The sequence below is a fragment of the Phodopus roborovskii genome, unplaced genomic scaffold, assembly GCF_943737965.1.
Source record: "Phodopus roborovskii unplaced genomic scaffold, PHOROB, whole genome shotgun sequence".
NCBI lineage: Eukaryota > Metazoa > Chordata > Mammalia > Rodentia > Cricetidae > Phodopus > Phodopus roborovskii.
Genome location: NW_026126126.1, coordinates 88,746 through 111,611, shown reverse-complemented (window position 1 = coordinate 111,611; position 22,866 = coordinate 88,746). Strand labels below are relative to the sequence as shown.

The 22,866-nt window shown below is 39.1% G+C and overlaps 1 protein-coding gene across 1 annotated transcript; it reads left to right on the top strand.

Annotated features, from left to right (window-relative positions):
• The first annotated feature begins 5,035 nt into the window (after window positions 1–5,035).
• Window positions 5,036–11,747, top strand: LOC127218486 (zinc finger protein 317-like). Its single transcript, XM_051179527.1, is given in 7 exon segments — window positions 5,036–5,286; window positions 6,037–6,176; window positions 6,654–6,780; window positions 7,346–7,438; window positions 8,507–8,589; window positions 10,367–11,649; window positions 11,651–11,747. Coding segments are annotated over 7 exon segments (1,791 nt in total). The 5' UTR covers window positions 5,036–5,255; the 3' UTR covers window positions 11,685–11,747.
• Window positions 11,748–22,866: the final 11,119 nt, after the last annotated feature.

Here is a 22,866-nt window from a genome sequence, read left to right as displayed (position 1 = left end):
GGGATGATGATGCCTCCTGAAATTCCTTTATTGTACAGGGTTGTTTTGTCTATCCTTGATCTTTTGTTTTACCATATAAAGTTGATTATTATCCTTTGAAGGTAAGTGAAGAATTGTGCTGGGATTTTAATGAGAATTGCATTGAATCTATATAGATTGCTTTTGGCAAGATTGCCATTTTTACTATGTTTATCCTGCCTATCCAAGAGCATGGGAGATCTTTCCATTTTCTGGTATCTTTTTTAATTTCTTTCTTTAAACACACAAAGTTCTTGCTATATAGGTCTTTCACTTGTTGGGTAAGTGTTACCCCAAGATTCTTCATGTTGTTTGTGGCTATTGTAAAGGGTGATGTTTCTCTGATTTCTTTCTCAGCCCCTATGTCCTCTGAATAAAGTAGGGCTACTGATTTTTTTTTTTTTTTTTTGAGTTTTTCTTGTATCCTGCTAGATTGCTGATGGTGTTTATCAACTGTAGGAGATCCCTGGTAGAGTTTTCTGGGTCGCTTATATAAACTCTCATATCATCTGCAAATGGAAAAATTTTGACTTATTCCTTTCCAATTTGTATCCCCTTCATCTCCTTTTGTTGTCTTATTGCTTTAGCTAGAACTTCAAGTACAATATTGAAGAGATATGGAGAGAGGACAGCCTTATCTTGTTCTGATTTTAGAGGAACCGCCTTAAGCTTCTCTCCATTCAGTGTGATGTTAGATGTTGCTTTACTGTATATTTCTAATTATGTTTAACTGTTATCCCGGATCCCTCTAAGACCTTTATCCTGAAAGGCTGTTGAATTTTGTCGATGGCTTTCTCAGCATCTAGGCAGATGTGGTTTTTCTTTTTCAGTTTGTTTATAAGGTAGATCACTTTGATAGGTTTTCGTATGTTAAGTCATCCCTGCAAAACAGGGATGAAGCCTACTTGGTCATGGTAGATGATTTTTCTGATGTATTCTTGGATTCGGTTTGTCAGTAGTTTTGCATCAATGTTCATGATGGATATTAGTCTGTAATTTTTTTCTTAGTTGTGTTTGTGTGGCTTGGGTACCAAGGTGATTGTGGCCTCATAAAAAGAGTTTGGTAATGAACCTTCTGTTTCTATTGTGTGGAACAATTTGAGAAGTATTGGTGTTAGCTCTTCCTTGAATTTCTGGTAAAATTCTGCACTGAAGCCATCTAGCCATGGGCTTTTTTTGGTTGGAAGGCTCTTGATGACGGCTTCTACTTCATTATGGGCTATAGATCTATTTATGTTGTTTGTTCTTGGTTTAATTTTGGTAAGTGATAGTTATCCAGAAATTTGTCCATTTCCTTTGAATTTTCATATTTTGTGGAATACAGGTTTTCAAAGTATGACCTGGAAATTGTCTGGATTTCCTCTGTGTCCATTGTTATGTCCCCCTTTTCATTTCTGATTTTGTTAATTTGCATGTTCTCTCTCTGCTTTTTTTTTTTTTTTTTTTTTTTTTTTGCTGAATTTCTCAAAAAAACAACTGTTTGTTGCATTGATTTTTTTTTCGTATTTTTTTTTCTGGTTTCTCTTTACTGATTTCAGCCCTGAAATTGATTATTTCCTGGTGTCTAATTCTCTGGGGTGAGCTTACTTCTTTTTGTTCTAAGGCTTTCAGTTGTGCTGTTAATTCTCTACTTTGATTATCCTCCATTTTCTTCATATGGGCACTTAGTGCAATGAACTTCCCTCATAGCACAGCTTTCAAGGTGTCCCATAAGTTCAGGTATGTTGTGTCCTCATTTTCCTTGAATTTTAGGAAGTCCTTAATTTCTTTCTTTATATGTTCTATGACCCAGGTATGGTGCAATTGCACATTGTTCAGTTTCCATGCGTTTGTAGGGTTTCTGCAATTTGTGATGGTGTTGAATTCCAACTTTAAAGCATGGTGGTCTGATAAGATACAGAGGAGTATTCTAGTTTTTTGTATCTGTTGAGGTGTATTATTATGCCTAGCATGTGGTCGATTTTAGAGAATGTTCCTTGTGGAACAGAGATGAAGGTGTTTGAATGAAATGTTCTATAGATGTCTGTTAAACACAGTTGAGACATAACTTCTTTTAGTTCTGTTGTTTCTTTGTTAAGTTTCTTACTGGTGGTCCTGTCTATCAGTGAGTGTGGGGTGTTGAAGTCTCCCACTATGAGTGTGTGAGGTTTTATGTGAGCATTGTGTTTTTGTAGCATTTCTCTTATGAATTTCGGTGCCTTTGTATTTGAGGCATATATGTTTAGAATTGAGAGTTCGGTCTGATCGATTTCTCCTGTGATAAGAACAAAATGACCATCTTCATCTCTTTTGATTGATTTTGGTTTGAAGTCTAACTTGTTAGATATAAAGATAGCCATACCTGCTTGCTTCTTGGGTCCATTTGATTGGAAAATCTTTTCCCAACCATTTACCCTGAGGTAATGTCTGTCTTTGAAGCTTAGATATGTTTCTTGTATGCAGCAGAAGGATGGATTCTGTCTTCGTATCCATTTTGTTAGCCTGTGTATATTTATATGTCAGTTAAGATCATTAATGTTGAGGCAAAGTAAGGACCATTGATTGTTAAATCTTGTTTGTTTTAGATGTTTTTGGCAGTGGTATTGAGAATATATTTGCCCTGCTTTACTTTTGGGTTCTGGGGGCGTGGGATTATCTATTGCCTATATGTTTGTGAGCATAGTTAACTTCCATGGGTTGTAGTTTTTTCCCCAGAATTTTCTGTAGGGCTGATTTGTATATACGTATTGTGAAAATTTGGCTTTGTCATTAAATATCTTCTTTTCTCCGTCTATAGTGATTGAGAGTTTTGCTGGGTATAGTAGCCTGGGCTGGCATCCATCTACTCTTAGTACTTGTAGAACATATATCCAGGACCTTCTGGCCCTTGCGAGTTTCCATGGAGAAGTCAGGTGTAATTTTGATAGGTTTGCCTTTATATGTTACTTGGCCTTTTTCCTTCTCTGCTCTTAATATTCTTTCTTTGTTCTGTATGTTAGGTGTTTTGATTATTATGTGTCGGAGGGGTCTTTTTTCTTTGGTGCAGTTTATTTGGTGTTCAGTATGCTTCTTTTACTTTCATGGGCATGTCCTTCTTCAGATTGGGAAAGTTTTCTTCAGTGGTTTTGTTGAATACATTTTCTGCACTTTTTGAGCTGAGCTGCTTTGCCTTCCTCTATGCCTATTATGCTTAGGTTTGGCCTTTTCATGGTGTCCCACATTTCCTGGATGTTTTGTGTTAAGGATTTTGTGGATTTAAGATTTTCGTTGGTCATTGAATCTATTTCCTCTAGAGATTCTCTCTTCCATCTCTTGTTTTCTATTGATTATGCTTGTAGTTCCCGATTGTTTGCCCAGTTTTTCTATTTCCAGCATTCCTTCAGTTTGAGTTTTCTTTATTGTCTCTATTTCAGTTTTCTAGTCTTGAACTGTTTCCTTCTCTGTTTAATTGTTTTTTCTTGGTTTTCCATACTTTCTTTAAGAGATTTGTTCATTTCTTCCAATATTTTGTTTGTTTTTTCTTCCAATTCTTTAAGGGATTTTCTTCCATCGTCTTTGAAGGCCTCTACCATTTTTATGACAATATTTTTTAAGTCATTCTCTTCTGCTTCATCTGCTTTAGGTTGTTCAGGTCTAGTTGATGTAGATTACCTAGATTCTGGTAGTGTCTTGCTTGTTTTTCTATTGTTAGGTGTTTTTTTGTATTTCCGTCTTCCCATCGCTTGTTCCAGTGGGCTCTCTCTCTCTCTCTCTCTCTCTCTCTCTCTCTCTCTCTCTCTCTCTCTCTCTCTCCATGGTGCTTATGTGGGTCAGAAGTTCGATATTTGTAGCTCTGGGTGGTCCAAACTCTCTATGAAATATCTCCTCATGCAGGGGTCTGGCAATGGAGGTCAAAGATCAGGCTCCAGCAGAGGCCCTGCGAAGGAGGTCAAAAATCCAGCAGGCAGGGACTTAGATGGTCCCAAGAGGATAGGCAGATATCTGGCTGGGGCCCAGAACTCTGGCAGAGGACTGGCAGTGGGGGTGAGAAATCAGGCAACTGGCGATTCAGGGTGGTCCCTCATGGATAGGCCGGTCTAGTGCGCTCAGATCAGCTCCGGGAAGTTCCTAGAATGTTGTCTCCGCCCTCTGTTCCAGTGCTCAACAAGAGTGGTGAGATAGTGGGCAGAGTGGGGAGAGGGCAGGCTCTTTGTGGGGTGAGGCGGGGAGGGGGGAGGTATCAGAGCACAGGGAGTACTCTAGCTAGGGACAGCACACAGGGGAGCGAGATTATGGGCCAATACAGGGATTTCCCAGGGAAGGGTGTTGGAGGGATTCAACCCAAACTGGTCCCAGACTCACCTCTAGAAGAAGCCCGGCAATGGGGGTCAAAGATCTGATAGGCAGGGACTCAGGATGGTTCTGCGGGGATAGGGAAACCTCTGGTAGGGGCTGGGAACTTCTCTCTTTTTTTTTTTTTTTTTAAATCAAAAATCAGGTGTCCGTTGGTGTGTGGACTTGTTTGGGTGCTAGATGTGTTTCCATTTATCAGTATGTTTGATTTTATTGGCAAACCATGCTGTTTTTATTATGGTAGTTCTGTAGTACAATTTGAGATTTGAAGATGGTGATAACTCCAGGAAGTCTTTTATTATTCAGGATATTTTATATTTAGAGACCAATATATATACACATATGTATTTAAGCATATATATTATACATATACTATATATGCTATTGTAAAAGATATTATTTGCATGATTTCACAGCCCATTTATATTTGTGCATAAACAGGCTTCTGATTGTTGTGCAAGACAACTTTAGTGAAAGTGTTTATCAGCTGAGGAATTTCCTGGTGGACTCTAGGGTCACACACACACACACACACACACACACATATGTGTGTATGTATGTGTATATATATATATATTCATATCATATGTGTGTGGTTAAAAATCCTTTAACTCCTTCTTTTCCTGTTTGTATTCCCTCGATCTCCTTCAATTGTCTCAGTGTTCTAGCCAAGACTTCAAATACTATATTGAATAGATATGGAGAAAATGGGCAGTGTTGTCTTGTTCCTGATGTTAGTGGAAATGCTTTGAATTTCTCTTTATTTAGTATGTTGTTAACCCATTATCAGACAGCTGGTCAAAAAGAAATGGCAAGAAACAATTTCAGAGTTCTCCTCACCAAATAAGAGATACAGCCTGTGAAGTCCCCGTTGTCAGCTTTGAAAAGCAGCTACATTCAGCTAAAGTTGCCTATGCCCCCAAGGGATGGCTACCCTTGGTCTGTCTCCCACATTTGGTAAGTTCTTTTGTTCTTGTCCTCAGTAAATGAGCAATGCTTGCTATGCCTAAGATACAGAAGGTATGTTTTTGTAAGCTTTTGAGCCAGGATGGGTGAGCTGAATGAGATGGTAGTTCATATGGGCATGAGTAGGTGTGGAACAAAGAAGAGCATGTATATAGTTGACACATATAGTGAAGACAGTAAAGGTGAAAATTAATCTTATGCTTTGATAAATATCAGAAAGGCAACAGCTTTACCTCTTGGGACTTCAGTTTCCTCACTCTGAAAATGGGACTACATAGAGGCTGAATATCCCTATTCTGAAAATTCCCTAATTTGAAAGTTTGTGATGGTAGCTATAATGCCACTTGTGGAAAATTCTATACCTTACCTCCAGTGACAGGTTACAGTCAAAATAGCTGTGTTGGAAAAGTACCTAAAATGATCTCCGGCTTTGTGTATAACTGTGAAGCATAAATAAATGTTTAATGAAGAGTCTCATTCCTAAGATGAGTTATTATATTTATGTAAAGGTGTTGAACTTGAAAAGAAAAAAAAAAAAACTGAAGTCTCACATGGACCTAAGCAAGTGGTGTGTACAATACATTGTTGCCCATGGTTGCATATCACCAACACCCTCTTCTCTGTCCTTGTCTGTAAATAAGCAGAAGGGTGTGGGGATGGGGTATGTTGTGTGTGGGGGTTATTTGAATATGCTTGCTGAGAGGGCAGGTGAATCTCAAGGACTTTATTTTCTCATCTTAGCTATATCAACTCAGGGCTGTGCAGGTAACCAGGAATCAGAATTTCTTCTTCCTTCAAAATACCATTCCTGTCAGCAGAATTTGCATTTGTTTGCTTGCCATTCTCCAGAGCCTGATACACCAACTTGTGTTTCCTCTCAGGTACTTAAGATCTCAAGGTACAAGGGTGAGTGGGACAGGTTCATTTTAGGACGCCCTCACCACCACTGTTGCATGTTGGAATTCTTTTATATACTCATCCAGGACAACAAGGGAAGTTGGAAGGTTGTAATCATTGAGGAAGTTAGAGGAAGTGATCTGTGTAGCAAGTGTTCCTCTCATGTTTGCATGGTGCTCAGAATCAACTGTGACAGAAAGGAACTAAAGCTGCAAGCTCTCAACTACCCTAGAGGTGGAAAACAAATTTCTTCTTGTCACTTGTATTTGAAGTAGTGATACAAGTTAAGATCTCCTCAAAGGAATAGACATTGTCTGGGAATATTCTTCCAACACATATACTGAAATCTTCAGCAAACTATATCTTGAAGTCACACATCAGATTTCTCATGCCCCTGTTCCACCTCTGTTGTCTTGCTGTGAGCTGGTTTTTCACTGACCTCAAAGTGTATGGTGTTCCAGGAGTCCGTGACCTTCCAAGATATTGCTGTGGATTTTACTGAGAAAGAATGGCCCCTGCTGGATTCTTCCCAGAGAAAACTATACAAAGACGTAATGCTGGAAAATTACAGCAACCTGACTTCCCTGGGTAAAGCTATCATCCTTCCCTCATCTGTTCAGGGATAAGATATTTTATCTACTATTTAGTTTGACCCAAGACATAGATGGGTTTGGAACAAAACTAATAACAAGTAGAACTGGTATTCACCCTCATAGGTTCTCTGGAATTGAAGGAGATTGATAGATTAGAATACCTAGTGACCTCATCAGGCCTCTGAACATGGGCAAGCACACATATAGAAATTTTAATTTATTAAAATTAACAAAATTTAAAATTACAAAAATATATTTTTAAAATTTTTCATTCTTGTACGGTGGTGAACTCAGTGGTAGATAATGCAAGGCCTTGGTTTCCATTCCTAGCATTTTAAAACAAATAAATAAAAACTCCACATCCTTTTGGATGTCAAAATGTATGTTTGGGTTTGTTTTTTATGGAAGATTTTTACTGTGTTCCTTAGAAATGTGACACCTTCATTTTGCTGCTCCTAAGTCAGCTTTGTCCACCTTCAGAAAACCCTGAAGGTCAAATTGTCTAATGAACTGGTTGTCCTCTGCATGGTCCTTCAACATGTGTCTTTCCCCATGATTAGGGTATCAGGTTGGCAAACCCAGCCTCATCTCACACCTGGAGCAAGAAGAGGAGCAGAGGACGGAGGAGAGAAGTATTAAACTGGGTTCACCTGGTGAGTAAACACCAGACACACAGATGTGATTTTGGTTGTCAGAGTGGAGAGAATACATTGTTGCAGATTGCATTTGTGTAGCAAGCACAAAGTAACTTAAGGGACAAAGAGTTTATGTGGTCACAGTTTCAAGGTGCTCTCCCCCATGGCAGGAATGACCTGGCAACAGGAAGGTGAAGTGACTGATCACTTCCAGAAGTAAGTAGAGAGGGAGGAAGGAAGAAGATATATATATATATATATATATATATATAGAGAGAGAGAGAGAGAGAGAGAGATGCTATAATCATCTCACTCTGTCCTTTTTATTGTCTGTGCCTCCACCTCCATCCAGCCTGTGGGATACTGCAGCCCATATTTAGGGTGGGTCTTCCCCCTCTTCAGTTAAAGTTTTCTTAGAATCATTTATATACATGTACTCAGGGTATGTTTCCATGGTCAGACTAATAAAAAACTAATATCACATGGTGAAATAGGAAGCAAGGCAGGTAGGAGAGATCAGTGTTGTTGTTATGTAACTGTCCACTATTTGTCTCTTCTTTTTTTTCCAAGCCCAAGTTGGTCTTGAGCTCATGATTTTCTGGCTCAGCCTCCTGAATGCTGGGGTCATATGCATGGGTTATTGTATCTGCCTTTAGGAAACAACCTTCTCTTACAGGATGTAGTTAACTTTCTAAGACCAACACTGATTCCACTTAAGGACAGTGTGATCAATGTCCTAATTACCTCACAGTAGTCCCTATCCTTTAAAGTTCTGCCACTTTATTGTCCCTATCCTGAGGCCAACTCTCTTAAGACAGAAGAATCAAAACATTAATGTACAAGTACATTCAATAATGTTAAACTAGGAAATAAGGAAAAGTTCTTTGTCTTAACACCCATCTGCTCTTTCATGAACCTTTTGATCTGTAGTTTGACATTTACTATCATTTTATCCATTTGTATGTTCTTCCCTTTTATCTTGCCTTTACCATATATATCATTAGAATTTATAAAGAAGTCTACTTTTCATTCCCATCATTTCACTTTCTTTTTGAATGAGTCAAATTTCGCTGTGTTTTCTTTCAGATTGGGGAACTCAATCTAAAGTCAAGTGGTCCATTATTATGGAAGATATTTTGGGAGAGGAAGCATGTAATAGAGTGACATTGGTAAGATTTCCTTAGGCTATATCTTTGTCTTTCTGGAGAAGGCCAAGGCAGTCACCAGTCAGCTGACTGAAGAACTAGTGACCAACTTTACAGAAAACCTGAGTTCCAATGAGCTGGTTCCAGTGAGCTCCCTGTGGATACCAAGCTCTAAGAGTGCTTAATTTCTTTATATAAAATGTCACTTTGTGTTGACTGCATAGGACTGCCCATATCTTGGTATATGTTCTACATTATTATTATTAGATTGCCTATAATACCTAATACAGTGTGGTATGTAAAATGTTTAAATAACTTTATTATTGTATTGTTTAGATAATGATTGTTGTTCTTTTGCTGCGCAGCTAATGCCTAAGAAACACAAACATGAGACTCAGCGCCCACGTGGAGTTTATTGAGAGAAGGGAGAGAAAGAGGGGGTAGCTGGTGGCCAACCAAAAGCAGGAGAGAGAGAGAGGGAACAGAGAGAGAGCAAAGAAGCAGAGAGGCAGAGAGAGAGAAGCACTTGGCGTGCTTGCTTTAAAAGAGGCTTGTGCATGCGTAACTGAGTCCCTCTGGCCGCCAGGTAAAGCTGACATAGCGATGACACGGCCATGAGCATCCCGCCCATCATTGGGGCGGGGGTCAGCTGGCTGCTAGTTCCTAACAATGATGACAAAAGTTTATATGTTATAACTATATTAATATTAAAGTTATATTAATAACTATATCAATATAGTTATTTTTGTCTTTAAATAGTTTGGGACTGGGGTTACCAAAATCTTGATATGGAACCCATTAAGACTGAAATAAGACCCACTGTATTGTCCATTTGGGTAGGATCCCAAATCTAGCCCAAGACTTTCTACTTTAGAGTTTAGGTAAGTAAATATTTCTATAATGTGTAATGGAGCTTAATTTGGTTCTAAACAGTGAACAAAGTTTCTATTCAGAAAAGCATTATAGTGTTGTATACATGAAGCCTTATGGCACAGTAGCCACATTTTCTTCATTTATTTGTTTGTTTATTTGTCTATATACCTATTTATTTTTAGCTAAGGCAAGATCTTGTTTCATAACCCAGGCTAGCCTGGTACTCAAAATTCTTCTGCTTTAGTCTTCTGAACTATGATTATGAGTGAGTGCCACCACCAATTCAATCCACCTTATCCCTTTGATAAACCTCAAATGAAACAGGAACGATGACATCTTTGGTCATTCTCTTTGTTTGGGCATTATTGCTGTGATGAAACACCATGAACAAAGCAGTTTATTGAGGAAAAGGTTTATTTGGCTTACTCTTCCACATCCATAGTCCATAACTGAAGGAGGTCAGGACAGAAACTCAAACAGGAACTAATAGCAAAGGCATACTGCTTACTGGCTTGTTCCCCAAGGCTTGCTTAGCATGCTTTCTTATAGAACCCAGAACCACTAGTCCAGGGTTTCAGGCACTTAAAATGTGCTGGGCTTTTCCTCATTAATCACCAATTAGGAAAATTCCCTACAGGCTTGGCTACAATCCCATCTTACAGAAGCATTTTCTTAATTGAGGGTCCCTCCTCTCAAATGACTTTAGCTTGTATAATTTGACATAAAACTAACACAGTCATAGCAATGTGCTTCTGTTGTTGCTAATTTATTCAGAGGCAATATTTGAAGAGGCTAGGTCTGTAGACTAATGTTAAATCCCATGCTGTGTATTTACCAGGCCTTCAGTTCAACCATCAGCACCAAAAACATAAAATTAAATATGGGGTGTCATAAATACCAAAGTCAGCTCTCATGTCTTAACCAACAGGAAAAATCTCATCTTTTGGAAAAATCTTGTGAATTCACACATTTGTTTGAAGTCTGCTGTATCGGCCCTCACCTTCCTCAGCCAGTAGGAAGATCCACAAGCAAGAGACCCTATCACCATCACAGCTGTGGAGTTGCTTTCAAGAACAGGCCTCACCTGACTCAGCACATGAGCATGTATGATGGGAGAAAAATGCATGAATGTCACCAGTGCCAAAAAGCCTTCACTACCAGTGCTTCTCTTACAAGGCATCACAGGATTCACACTGGGGAGAAGCCTTATGAGTGCAGCAACTGTGGCAAAGCCTTCAACGACCCCTCCGCTCTAAGAAGCCATGCCAGAACTCACCTGAAAGAGAAACCCTTTGATTGTAGTCAGTGTGGTAATGCCTTCCGGACCCTCTCAGCTCTAAAGATACACATGCGAGTTCACACTGGTGAAAGACCCTACAAATGTGATGAGTGTGGCAAAGCCTATGGCAGGAGCTGCCACCTCATAGCCCATAAGCGGACACACACAGGAGAGAGGCCCTATGAGTGTCAGGACTGCGGAAAAGCCTTCCAGCACCCCTCTCACTTGAAGGAGCACATCCGAAATCATACTGGAGAAAAGCCTTATGAGTGTACACAGTGTGGCAAAGCTTTCCGGTGGAAGTCCAACTTCAATTTGCATAAGAAGAACCACATGGTGGAGAAAACCTATGAGTGCAAAGAATGTGGGAAGTCCTTCAGTGACCTCCTATCAAGGAGGAAACACATGAGGATTCACATTGTAAAGAAACCAGTTGAGTGTTGTCAGTGTGGGAAAACCTTCCGGAACCAGTCTATTCTAAAGACACACATGAACTCTCACACTGGGGAGAAACCTTATGGCTGTGATCTCTGTGGGAAAGCCTTCAGTGCGAGTTCCAACCTCACTGCACACAGAAAGATACATATTCAAGAAAGACGCTATGAATGCACTTCCTGTGGGAAGGTCTTTGGCGATTACCTGTCACAAAGGAGGCACAATAGCATCCATCTTGTCAAGAAGCGTGTGGAATGTCGGCAATGTGGAAAAGCCTTCAGGAACCAATCCACCCTGAAGACACATATGAGAAGCCACACAGGTGAGAAGCCATATGAGTGTGACCATTGTGGAAAAGCCTTCAGCATAGGTTCTAACCTTAATGTACACCGGAGGATCCATACTGGGGAAAAGCCCTATGAATGCCTTGTTTGTGGAAAAGCCTTCAGTGACCATTCATCCCTTAGGAGTCATGTGAAAATCCACCAGGGAGAGAAACTTTGCATCATTCATGTGGAAAAGGCTTCAGTGAGTACTCAGATGCAAAGGAAACCTGGTATTCTTTCATGAATGCTCTACATAGAGAACACAAAGTATCACATGGAACTTGGGGAAAATACAGTTTGTATAAAGAATTAGAAGACTTGAGTCAGCCCATGGGAGTCTTTGTAAGAAAACAGGGAATGAGAAAATTTTTGTATTGAGTATCAAGAAATGTTGAGCATACTTCATGATCTTAAACACACAAGAACTTAGGGAGAGAGTCTTCAGCTTGGGCAATTAGTGATAAAATCAACAAGAGTCTATCGGCACTCCAGAATAAATCTTTATCAGTACAGTAATCAGGGAAATCTTTCCTCATCTCACATTTGTTCCTCAAGGGAGAAATCAAAGTAAAGAGAAAAATCTCAGGAGTAAGAAACAGAAAAATCAATAAAAAGTGGTAAACAAATGGGCCGGCTATTTATTGTTGTCTCACAAGCATCTGACAAGTGATTCTGACATGCAACTGTTTGTAAAAATCTTTTTCAGGCAGTGTTGATTTTCAACCTGGGGCAGTTTTGCTCTCCAGGGCATTTGTCAGTGTCTGAAAATATTTTTGGTCTTGAGAATGGGGAGAGAGGTATTACAGATATATAGAAAGATAACACTAGAGATGCTACCAAATAACCTACAATACACAGAAAGCATCCTTGTCAAAAAATTATGTGTACTATGTTGACTTTGAGAATAATATCATTCATTCCTCAATCATATGACACATAATGGACACATTAGGAGAAATTTTTTGCAGTTTTTTAACAGAAGAAAAATTCAGTTATGTTTTTTTCTGGAACTGTGTGAGAACATATACAGCTGAAAAACTGAGAAAATGCTTTTAGCCATAGTCTCCTTGTGTATGAATGGAGGGTTCTAATTACAAGTCTTTCATGTGACAACAGATTTGACCTCTTTAATTTTCCTGATCTTTTTCTGTTTTAGGGTTATGGTCCTCTGAATAGGCCCCATCACAAATGATATGTATATGGTATTTTTTATAATAGCTTTGTTCCTATTAATTTCCCTTTGGGAAACTTAACTTGTTCTGGTGGTGTATTTAGAATTGTGTGATGCTATGCACTGGGTAATGTGGGTATTTTTGGTACCTGTATCATATGCATTGTGGTCAAAGCATGAAGCTTCCTAATGTAGATCCTTTGGTTGCTTGAGGCTTTCTGTCCAAAAGAATGACAAAGACCTCTAGTTGCTTCTCCACTATACTACCTTGCTGAATGCTGTCCAGAACCCATACCCCTTTCTCTAGGAAGCTGATCACTGCTACCTTTAAGTGAGTATTCTTGGAATTATTAGATTCTGATTTTTTTTTTTTTAATTTTGTTTGTTGAAACAGGGTTTCTCTGTATTGCTTTGGAGCCTGCCCTGGAACTAGCTCTGTAGAGCAGAGCCTTAAATTTACAGAGATCCACCTACCTCTGCCTCCTGAGTACTAGGATTAAAGGCGTGTGCCACCAACACCTGGCTTAGATATAGATTTTTATGTACTATTAAGTCAAGTTTTTATGTAACATTTCAAGTTATTGCCTTGCTATGCTTTTGATAACTATGTATAGAACAAAGAACTTCACATCACAGTAAAAAAATTATGTCATTCTATCCTTAGATCCAGATTCTCTCAACAGTGGGGTGAAGTCCTATTATTTCCATTATAAATTTATAAACATGAAAATCTTTTTTTTTGAAATTTTTTTATTATTTTTTTATTTTACATGTCGATCCCAGTTCCTCACCCTCCCTCCCTCTTACCTTCTCTCCCCCCTCCCCTCCTCTCCCATCCCCCCACCCAATTCCACATGTAGGACAATGCCATCCAGGTGGGTCATATGAATCTGTCAAGTCATTTGAAGTAGGGACTAGGACTTCTCTCCTGTCTCTAGCTAGGCTAAGGGAATATCCCTCCATGGGGGATGTTCTTAACTGGACCTAGCAGCTATCAGTTTTCATAAAACCCCAAAGAAGCAAATACTATCAGCATTTCCATTTCACATGTATGACATTTGAGACAAGAGAGTTTAGTTTACCTAAAACCTGCTTGTTGTTTTAGGATTTAAATTCTAATGCCACTTTTATGAGCTCATTATTCTTTAATACCTAAGACTGAAAGCAGTGACTCAAAATACTTACTGTGGTGAGAATTTCCTTCTAGTTGGTGTCAGGGCATCATGTATTTGTTGTTGTGTATCAGATAATAGCAGCTAAAAAGAAAATGTTATGTGTGATGCTGAGAGGAAATATATAGCACTTGAGATTAGAAAGTCTATTTTTATTTAAATAACACCTTTTTTTCATTTATTTTACATTCCCACTGCAATTTCCCCTCCCTCCTCTCCTCCTGGTCCCCTTCTACACCTCCATCTCTATTCAGAAAGGGCAGGTCTCCTATGGACTTGAAGAAAGTTGAGGCAGGACCGAGCTCCTCCCCTTGTATTGGGCAAGGTAATCCAGCATGGGAAGCAGGTTCCCAAAAGGAAATGCTTGAGCAGAGATGTGGTAACTATGTGCCTTGTATTCTGAAGAACAGATTCCTTGGCAATTCAAAACCATTAAGTACTAGTCTTGATGTAGTTACTCAGCAGCCAAGGACCTAATATGACCAGTACAAGCTTGAGGTTAAATATGGTGTTAGAGTATACCAAGAATCGTGTCTGAATGAATGCCTGTTAGTCTTGGTAAAGTAGGAAGACAGTGGATAGTTTAGTTTTGCTTAATTGTTTTAAGACAGAGTCTCACTGTCTTCCCCAAACTGGTCTTGAAATATTGATTGTCATTCTCCATCAGCCTCCCTGATGGCTGAGACTACAGTCCATTGGGGCATTGGTAGAAGGCTTGATAAATTCCCATTTGTCTTTTCTCAAAAGAGAATACTGGCTTCTAGGTTGATAAAATAGGAAGGAGCAGGGAACCCCCAGAAACTAGTTATAAAGACTTTCAGAATTCATGGTAGATACAGGGAAGACAACATTAGTGATAGGTATAATGGGAGTAAGTCACATTGATCAATGATCTGTGGTTTCATTTTTCCCCTTGAGACAGTGATCCTGTACTATTTCACAGGGTATGAAATTGTTGGATGATGACAATAAAATACCAAATTCATTTTTTAAATATGAAATTTATTTTATGTATATGAATTTTCCTTCCATGGATGTATGTGTACCAGATGTGTGCCTGGTACCTGCAATGCCAGAAAAGTTTGTTTCCCTGGAACTGGAATTATGGAGATTTGTGAGCAGTTATGTGAATTCTAGGTATAAAACTCAGACCATTTACAAAAGCAGCAAGTTTTAACAGTTTGCCATCTCTCCAGTTCTGTCAAGTCATTTCCATAGTGGTGGTAAAAATGCACTGTGTGTGTTTTAAAACAAGTTTTATAAATCACACAAGAAAGCACTCAGTTACAAAGCTGAGTTAATCATTACATGAATAACCCATGTGATCACCAGGTCAAGAAATAATTACCAGAATCTTTTTTGACCACCTCAAATTAGCGTTCAGTTTTCCTTTGTTTTCTTTAATGTTTGTGTCATAAATGATATTTCATCTTCCATTGCTTATATTTACTCTGTGTGTATGATAATTAAATCTGTATCTTAATTGTGTAACATTCACTACATTCCTTCATATTTTAGTTGATTTTAATATTTCTTCTTTGAAATTTTCCATCAATATTACTCTGTTGGGATAACCTGTTTGCCAACCTTCTTCCCTTGCAGATTTTATCATCTGGCTGTGTTGGCTACTACTGTTGGTAGCAGAGACAGTGTGCATCTTTGCTTTTTCTTTCTTTTTTTTTTTTATAACCAAGACTCTGAAAGAAACAATTAATAAATGGGACCTCTTCAGACTTAGAAGGTTCTGTAAGGCAAAGGACACAGTTGACAAGACCAAACGGCAGCCCACAGACTGGGAAAAGATTTTCACCAATCCTATATCTGACAAAGGGCTGATCTCCAAAATATACAAAGAACTCAAGAAACTAGTGAACAAAACACCAAATAACCCTATTTAAAAATGGGGTACAGAACTGAAGAACGAATTCTCAATAGAGGAAATCAAAAAGGCTGAAAGACACTTAAGAAAGTGTTCAACATCCTTAGCTATCAGGGAAATGCAAATCAAAGCATCTTTGCTTTTTCTAAGTGTGAAATATCTCTAGTGTTTTCCATTAATTGTGGTAACACTTTTTAGGACTGAGACATTTAGTTTCATCCTCCCAAGTACCCCCCCCACCTCTCATTCATTCTTAATCCACCAGCCATGTGGTAACCCTATTTCAGAAACTTAATAGAAGCTTCCCATCAGCAGCTAAGTAGGTAGTCAGCTACCCATCAGCAGCTAAGTAGGTCTGTGCTGATGCCCACTGTGAAGAGAGTGTTCACACTGCTCTGTAAGGTCTGTTACTTAACTCTTTGACTTTGCTACATGAAAAAAAAAGCAGCACATACCAGGATTTCTAATCTGTTTTTAAGATAGATGATCACAGGAACAGGGACTAAATTCTGAATTTGGTGGTGTGTATGTTAGTTGATTTTTTTTTCCTATTGATAAGTTGTTTGGAGGTACTCATAGTACCTTCTCAGTAGCCTTGCCATGTGCTCTATCACTGAACTAGACACCTAATCCTATAAACTTCAAGTTTCTACCTTGTGTTTCATTAACATTTACCTTTTGAGGGCTCTTGGCTTATCATTTGGTTTCACACCCTCCTCTATACCATATATTAGGTGTCAGTGTTGTTCTTCACAAGAGTTAGCACAGAGGAGACACACTCTTTATACATTTATCCTAAAACAGGGTATGAGATTTGAAATAGAGTTAGTAGTCAAGAAGACATGTGCCCTTCTTAGGATTATACTTGGGTGGCTGTTTGAAAACATCTGTATGTTACACTGCCTTTCTCTTTTGTAGAAAACCTTGGGGAATATCAGCTATTTATTGCGGGTTTGGTTGTGAATATATTGGACTGTAGATTACCCTGAATTCATCCTCTGCTTTCATCTAGAACTGAAATTAAAGATCTGTACTATGGCATATGGTATTTATATGTGTTTGTAGCGGAAAACATAAGAGTTTTTAATTTAATATCAAGACTTTGTTTATTATTTACACAAAGACTATATTACAACAAATATATTTGCCTGCATCATTTATCTATTTATTTTTTATTTTCATTTTACATATCAATCCCAGTTACCTTTCCCTCACTCACTTCCATTCTCTTTCCCTCTCTCCCACCCTCCCAACCCTCCAACCACCCTTCCCTACTATCCCACCCCTCATATATACAGTTATGCCTTCCAGGAAGGGTCATCTAAATTTGTCAAGTCATTTGGAGTAGGGATTATGCCTTCTCTCCTGCCTCTAGGTTAAGGGAGTATCCCTTCATGGGGGATGTGCTCCCAAAGTCCTTTTGTGCACCAGGGATACATTCTGGTTCCACTGTCTGAGGTCCCTTAGACTGCCCAGACCTTCTAACAGAGACCCATGTTCAGGGGTCTGAGTCAGTCCTATGCTGGATTCCCAGCTATCAGTCTAGGAGCCCGTTAGCTCCTCCTTGTTCAGGTCAGCTCTGTCTTTGTGTTTCTGTAGCCTGGTCTTGTCCTCCCTCTCTGCATCTGGATTCCAGTTCGGCTCAGTGTTTAGTTGTGGCTGTCCACTTCTGTTTCCATCAGCTACAGATGAGGGCTCTATGATGGTGAATAAGTTAGTCATCATTCTCATTATCAGGGAAGGCCATATATGGTAGCCTTTCCACTGTTGCTCAAATTATTAGTTGGGGTCAGTCTTGTAAGTCTCAGGACATTTCTCTAGATTCAGTTTTTCTCTTCAAATCTATAATAGCTCCCTCTTTTATTCTCTCTCTTCTCTTCTCCTCTCTTGTCTTCTCTTCCCTTGTCTATTCCTCCCCTGGCTTAATCTTCCAAGTCCCACGTGCTTTCCTCTTCTCCCTTTCTCTTTCTCCTAGCTCCCTCTCCACCCCCTAACCACCCCCACTCTCAATATGCCCCTTTCCACTTCTGTGAGGGACCTTATAAGAATCTCTTACAACCCTCCTCGTGTCCTAGTTTCTCTGGATGTATGAATTACAGGCTGATGATCCTTATCTCTATGTCAAAAATCCATATATGAGTGAATACATACCATTTTTCCACTTTTTGTGACTGGGTTACCTCATCAGGATTGATTCTTCATGTTCCATCCATTTGCTTGCGAATTTCAGGATTCCTGTGTTTTTTCCACAGAGTAGTATTCCATTGTGTAAATGTGCCACATCTTCTTTATCCATTCTTCAGTTGAGGTACATCAGGTTGCTTCCAGGTACTTGCTATTATAAATAATGTTGCTATGAACATAGTTGAGCACAGATCATTGTTGCATGCATGTGGATCGTTTGGGTAATATGCCTAAGAGGGGGAATGCTGGGTCATTTGGTAGACTGATTCCCATTTTCCTGAGGAATCACCATACTGATCTCCAAAATGAATGTACAAGTTTACACTCCCAACAGCAGTAGAGGAGTGTTCCCCTTTCTCCACATCCTTTCTAGCAAAAGTTGTCATTGGTAGGAGTAAGGTGATATATAAGAATTGTTTTGATTTACAGGTTGAGCACTTTCTTTCAGCCGTTTTGATTTCCTCTATTGAGAATTCTCTATTCAATTCTTTACCCCATTTTTAATAGGGTCATTTGGTGTTTTGGTGACTAGTTTCTTGAGTTCTTTGTATATTTTGGAGATCCGCCCTCTGTCAGTTGTAGGTGAAGATCTTTTCCCAGTCTATTGGCTGCCGTTTGGTCTTCTCAACTGTGTCCTTTGCCTTATAGAAGCTTCTCAGTTTAAGGAGGCCCCATTAATTAATTGTCAGTTTCGATGTCTGTGCTACTGGAGTTATAAGGAAGTGGTCTCCTTTACCAATTTGTTCAAGGGTGCCTCACACTTTCTCTTCTGAGAGGTTCAGTGTGGTTGGAATTATGTTGAGGTCTTTGATCCTTTTGGACTCGAGTTTTGTGCATGGTGGTAGACATGGGTCTATCTGCAGTCTTCTACACACCATCATCCAGTTATGCCAGCACAATTTTTTGAAGATGCTTTCCTCCCCACATTGTATTCTTTTATCTGTTTTATCAAATATCAGGTGTTCATAGGTGTGTGGGTTAATGTCAGGATTTTCGATTTCATTCCATTGGTCTACCTGTCTATTTTTGTGCAAATATCAGGCTGTTTTCAGGGCTATTGCTCAGGAGTAGAGCTTAAAATCAGGATGGTGATGCCTCCTAAAGTTCCTTTATTGTACAGGGTTGTTTTGGCTATCCTGAGTCTTTTGTTTTTCCATATAAAATTGATTATTATCCTTTCAACGTCAGTGAAGAATTGTGCTGGGATTTTAATGAGGATTGCATTGAATCTGTAGATTGCTTCTGGCAAGATTGCCATTATTACTATGTTTATCCTACCTATTCAAGAGGATGGGAGATCTTTTCATTTTCTGGTATCTTCTTTAATTTCTTTCTTTAAACACACAAAGTTTTTGCTGTATAGGTCTTTCACTTGCTTGGTAAGCATTACCCTAAGATACTTTATGTTGTTTGTGGTTATTGTAAAGGGTGATATTTCTCTGATTTCTTTCTCAGCCCCTTTGTCATCGCTATGTAGTAGGGCTACTGATTTTTTTTTTAATTTATCTTGTATCCTGCTAGTTTGCTGAAGGTGTTTATCAGCTGAAGGAGTTCCCTGGTAGAGTTTTTTGGGTCGCTTATATAAACTATCATATCATCTGCAAATAGTGAAAGTTTGACTTCTTCCTTTCCTATTTGTATCCTCTTGATTCAAAGAATGACCTGAAATATTTCTGGATTTCCTCTATGTCCATTGTTATGTCCCCCTTTTCATTTCTGGTTTTGTTAATTTGCATGCCCTCTCTCTGCTTTTTGATTAGTTTGGATAAAGGTTTATCTATCTTGTTGAATATCTCGAAAAACCAACTCTTTGTTGAATTGATATTTTTGTTTTGTTTTCCTGGTTTCTACTTTATTGATTTCAGCCATCAAATTGTTTATTTCCTGGCATCAACTCCTCCAGGGTGAGTTTGCTTCTTTTTTGTTCTAAGGCTTTCAGTTGTGCTCTTAATTCTCTAACATGATTATCCTCCATTTTCTCCATATGAGCACTCAGTGGTAGTACTGCTTTCAAAGTGCTCCATAAGTTCGGGTAAGTTATGACCTCATTCTTGTTTAATTTTAGGAAGTCCTTAATTGCTTTCTTTATTTCTTCTTTGACCCAGGTTTGTTGTGTTGAGGTTTGTTATGCCACCTAGTATGTGGTTGATTTTAGAGAAGGTTCCATGTGGAGCAGAGAAGAAGGTGTATTCTTTTTTGTTTGTATGCATTGTTCTATAGATGTCTGTTAAACCCAATTGAGACATACCTTCTGTTAGTTCTTTTGTTTCTTTGTTAAATTTCTTACTGGTGGTCCTGTCTAGCAGTGAGAGTGGTGTTTGAAGTCTCCCACTATGAGTGTGTGAAGTTTTATGTGAGCTTTGTGTTTTAGTAGCATCTCTTTTACGAATGTGGGTGCCTTTGTATTTGGGGCATAGATGTTCAGAATTGAGACTTTGTGCTGATGGATTTCTCTTGTGACTGTCTTCATCTCTTTTGATTGATTTTGGCTTGAAGTCTAACTTGTTAGATAGTAGGATAGCCACACCTGCTTACTTCTTGGTACCATTTGATTGGAAGAACTTTTCTCAATCCTTTATCCTGAGTTAATGTCTGTCTTTGAAGCTTAGATGTGTTTCATGTATGTAGCAGTATGTTCCATACTTTCTTTAAGAATAGCTACCACAGGGCTTGGGATAGACTGCTTACTGCATGCTTGAAACTTTGAGTTGTATCCCCAGCATTGTGTGATTGGGCATGGTGACATAGGCTTCTAACTCTAGCTCTTATGAGGTAGAGGCAGAAGGATCAGAAGTTCATTTCTTCCAATAGTTTGTTTGTTTTTTCTTCTATTTCTTTAAGGGGTTTTCTCACATTGTGTGGGGGGAGCAAAAATTATGAACTACAAGACCAATGTACTTGAAGGTACAGTACTTATCCAGTATGACCAGGCCTGGGTGATACTAACATTGTGTGTTGAAGGCTTATTAAAAGTCAAGAGAAACAACTGGTGAATACATGCATAAAGCACTTATCTAGCATGCATGAGGCCCTGAGTTTAGTTACCAGTACGGGGGGGGGGGGGGGGAAGCTAACCAAAAGCAGAAACACAAATAAGTATGCCTATCCTTCATTCAGGGAGGCTTTAAAGAAATCACAATATTGAAGTAAAGAGGGAGTAAAGGATTATATGGAAAAACTGGAGAGAGATGGGCAGCTGCCCACTATATCAATATGCTAGTGAAGACTCAGGCAGATTAGCATTTTGATGGAGGGCTACAGAAGAAAACAGGCTACATACACCCTGTTCAGATGTCTGCTCCCTCAGTCAGTTGGTTTACACCCATTAGAGCCTTCCACATAACTGATCCCAGGATGAAACCTTTTTGGTTTAATACAAGTAATGTAGATGAATAGAACTTTATTATTTTTTTTTTAATGAGATCTCTTATAGCCCTAACTGGAATCAAACTGAAGCTGAGGAAAAGAAGATGTTCTTGAACTTCTGACCCTTCTGCCTCTACTTCATAAGAGCTAGAGTTACAAGCCTATGTCACCATGCCCAATTCACACAATGCTGGGGATATAACTCAAAGTTCCCAAGCCCTGTGGTAGCTATTCTTTTTGCAGTGTACCACTGATGGGAGATGTCATTCTGTAAATATGTTTCTCACAATGGTTAGTAAATAAAGCACTGTTGGCCAATAGGAAAGCAAGATAGGCAAGACTAGGAGACTAGGAGGAGAGAGAAAGTAGTAGGGAAGAGATTCAAGATGGAAGCCAGAGAACAGAGGTCTGGGCCCTCTCTCTGGTAAGATAAGACCACGTGGAAATATTTAGATTAATAGAAATGGGTTAATACTTAAGACAGAGCTAGCCGATAAGAAACTAGTAACTGGCCTACAGAATTATATCTAATACAGAATCTCAGTGTATAATTTGGGGCTGGTGTGGCAGTGGGACCAGACTGTAAGGTGTATGGTTTTTCCTCCCGCTGCTGGTCTGATGCCGCCGCCACACCAGCCCCAATTAACACACTAAGACTCTGTATTTGATATAATTCTGTTGGCCCGTTTCTTGTTTCTTATTGGCTAGCTCTGTCTTAAGTATTAACTCATTTCTGTTAATCTAATATTTCCACATGGTCTTCTTACCAGGGAAAGGGGCCAGCGTCTCGTTTCCCCAGTCTCTCCATCTTGACCCCTCCTTACTACTTCCTCTTTCCTCCTTGTCTCCTAGTCCCGCCTATCTTGCTTTCCTATTGGCCAACAGTGCTTTATTCATTAAACCAGTATGAGAAACATATACAGAATGACATCTCCCATCACCAGACTGGCGAGGGAAAAACATACTCGTAACATACTACAAACAATTTTGTTTACATTGTGCTAATCCAAGTGAGTTAATAGTTTTTACTGAAATCTTTGGCATATAAGAAGTTGCATTTATTTAAAGTATATAATTTGGTAATCTTTAAGGTATACCCATAAAACCATCATTACCATCAGGATAATCTCAAAATGTATTGTGATTTGCCTGTTACACACACACACACACACACACACACACACACACTGCTCCCTGACCAGCAAATTATTTTCTTGAGTACAAGCAGATCATGTGTCTGTGGTGGGTTTTGTTAGGAATACTTCAAATTATGTTTTTCTGTGAGGAATCAAAGGCAGACCATATCACACTAGTGCCCCCTCCCCCATTTACCCCATAGATTCACATGATGTTCTGGTGCTAGTCACAGGTAAAATAAGCCCATCTGCACGAACACTTAATTGGAGTCCAGAATTTGGAGACTGCCACATAGATCATCCTAGAAATGGGTGGAAGGAAACTTGGCTTGTGATTCTAAGCAGGTAGATGGAATTGTCTAGGGGACTAGGGCCCCTTCTTTTGTAAAATTTAAATTCTTTGTAAAGCCACTGAGGCCCCAGGATTGACCAGTTCATGTCTGAAGGGATGCAAAAAATCTTTAGTAAATGTTCTTGATT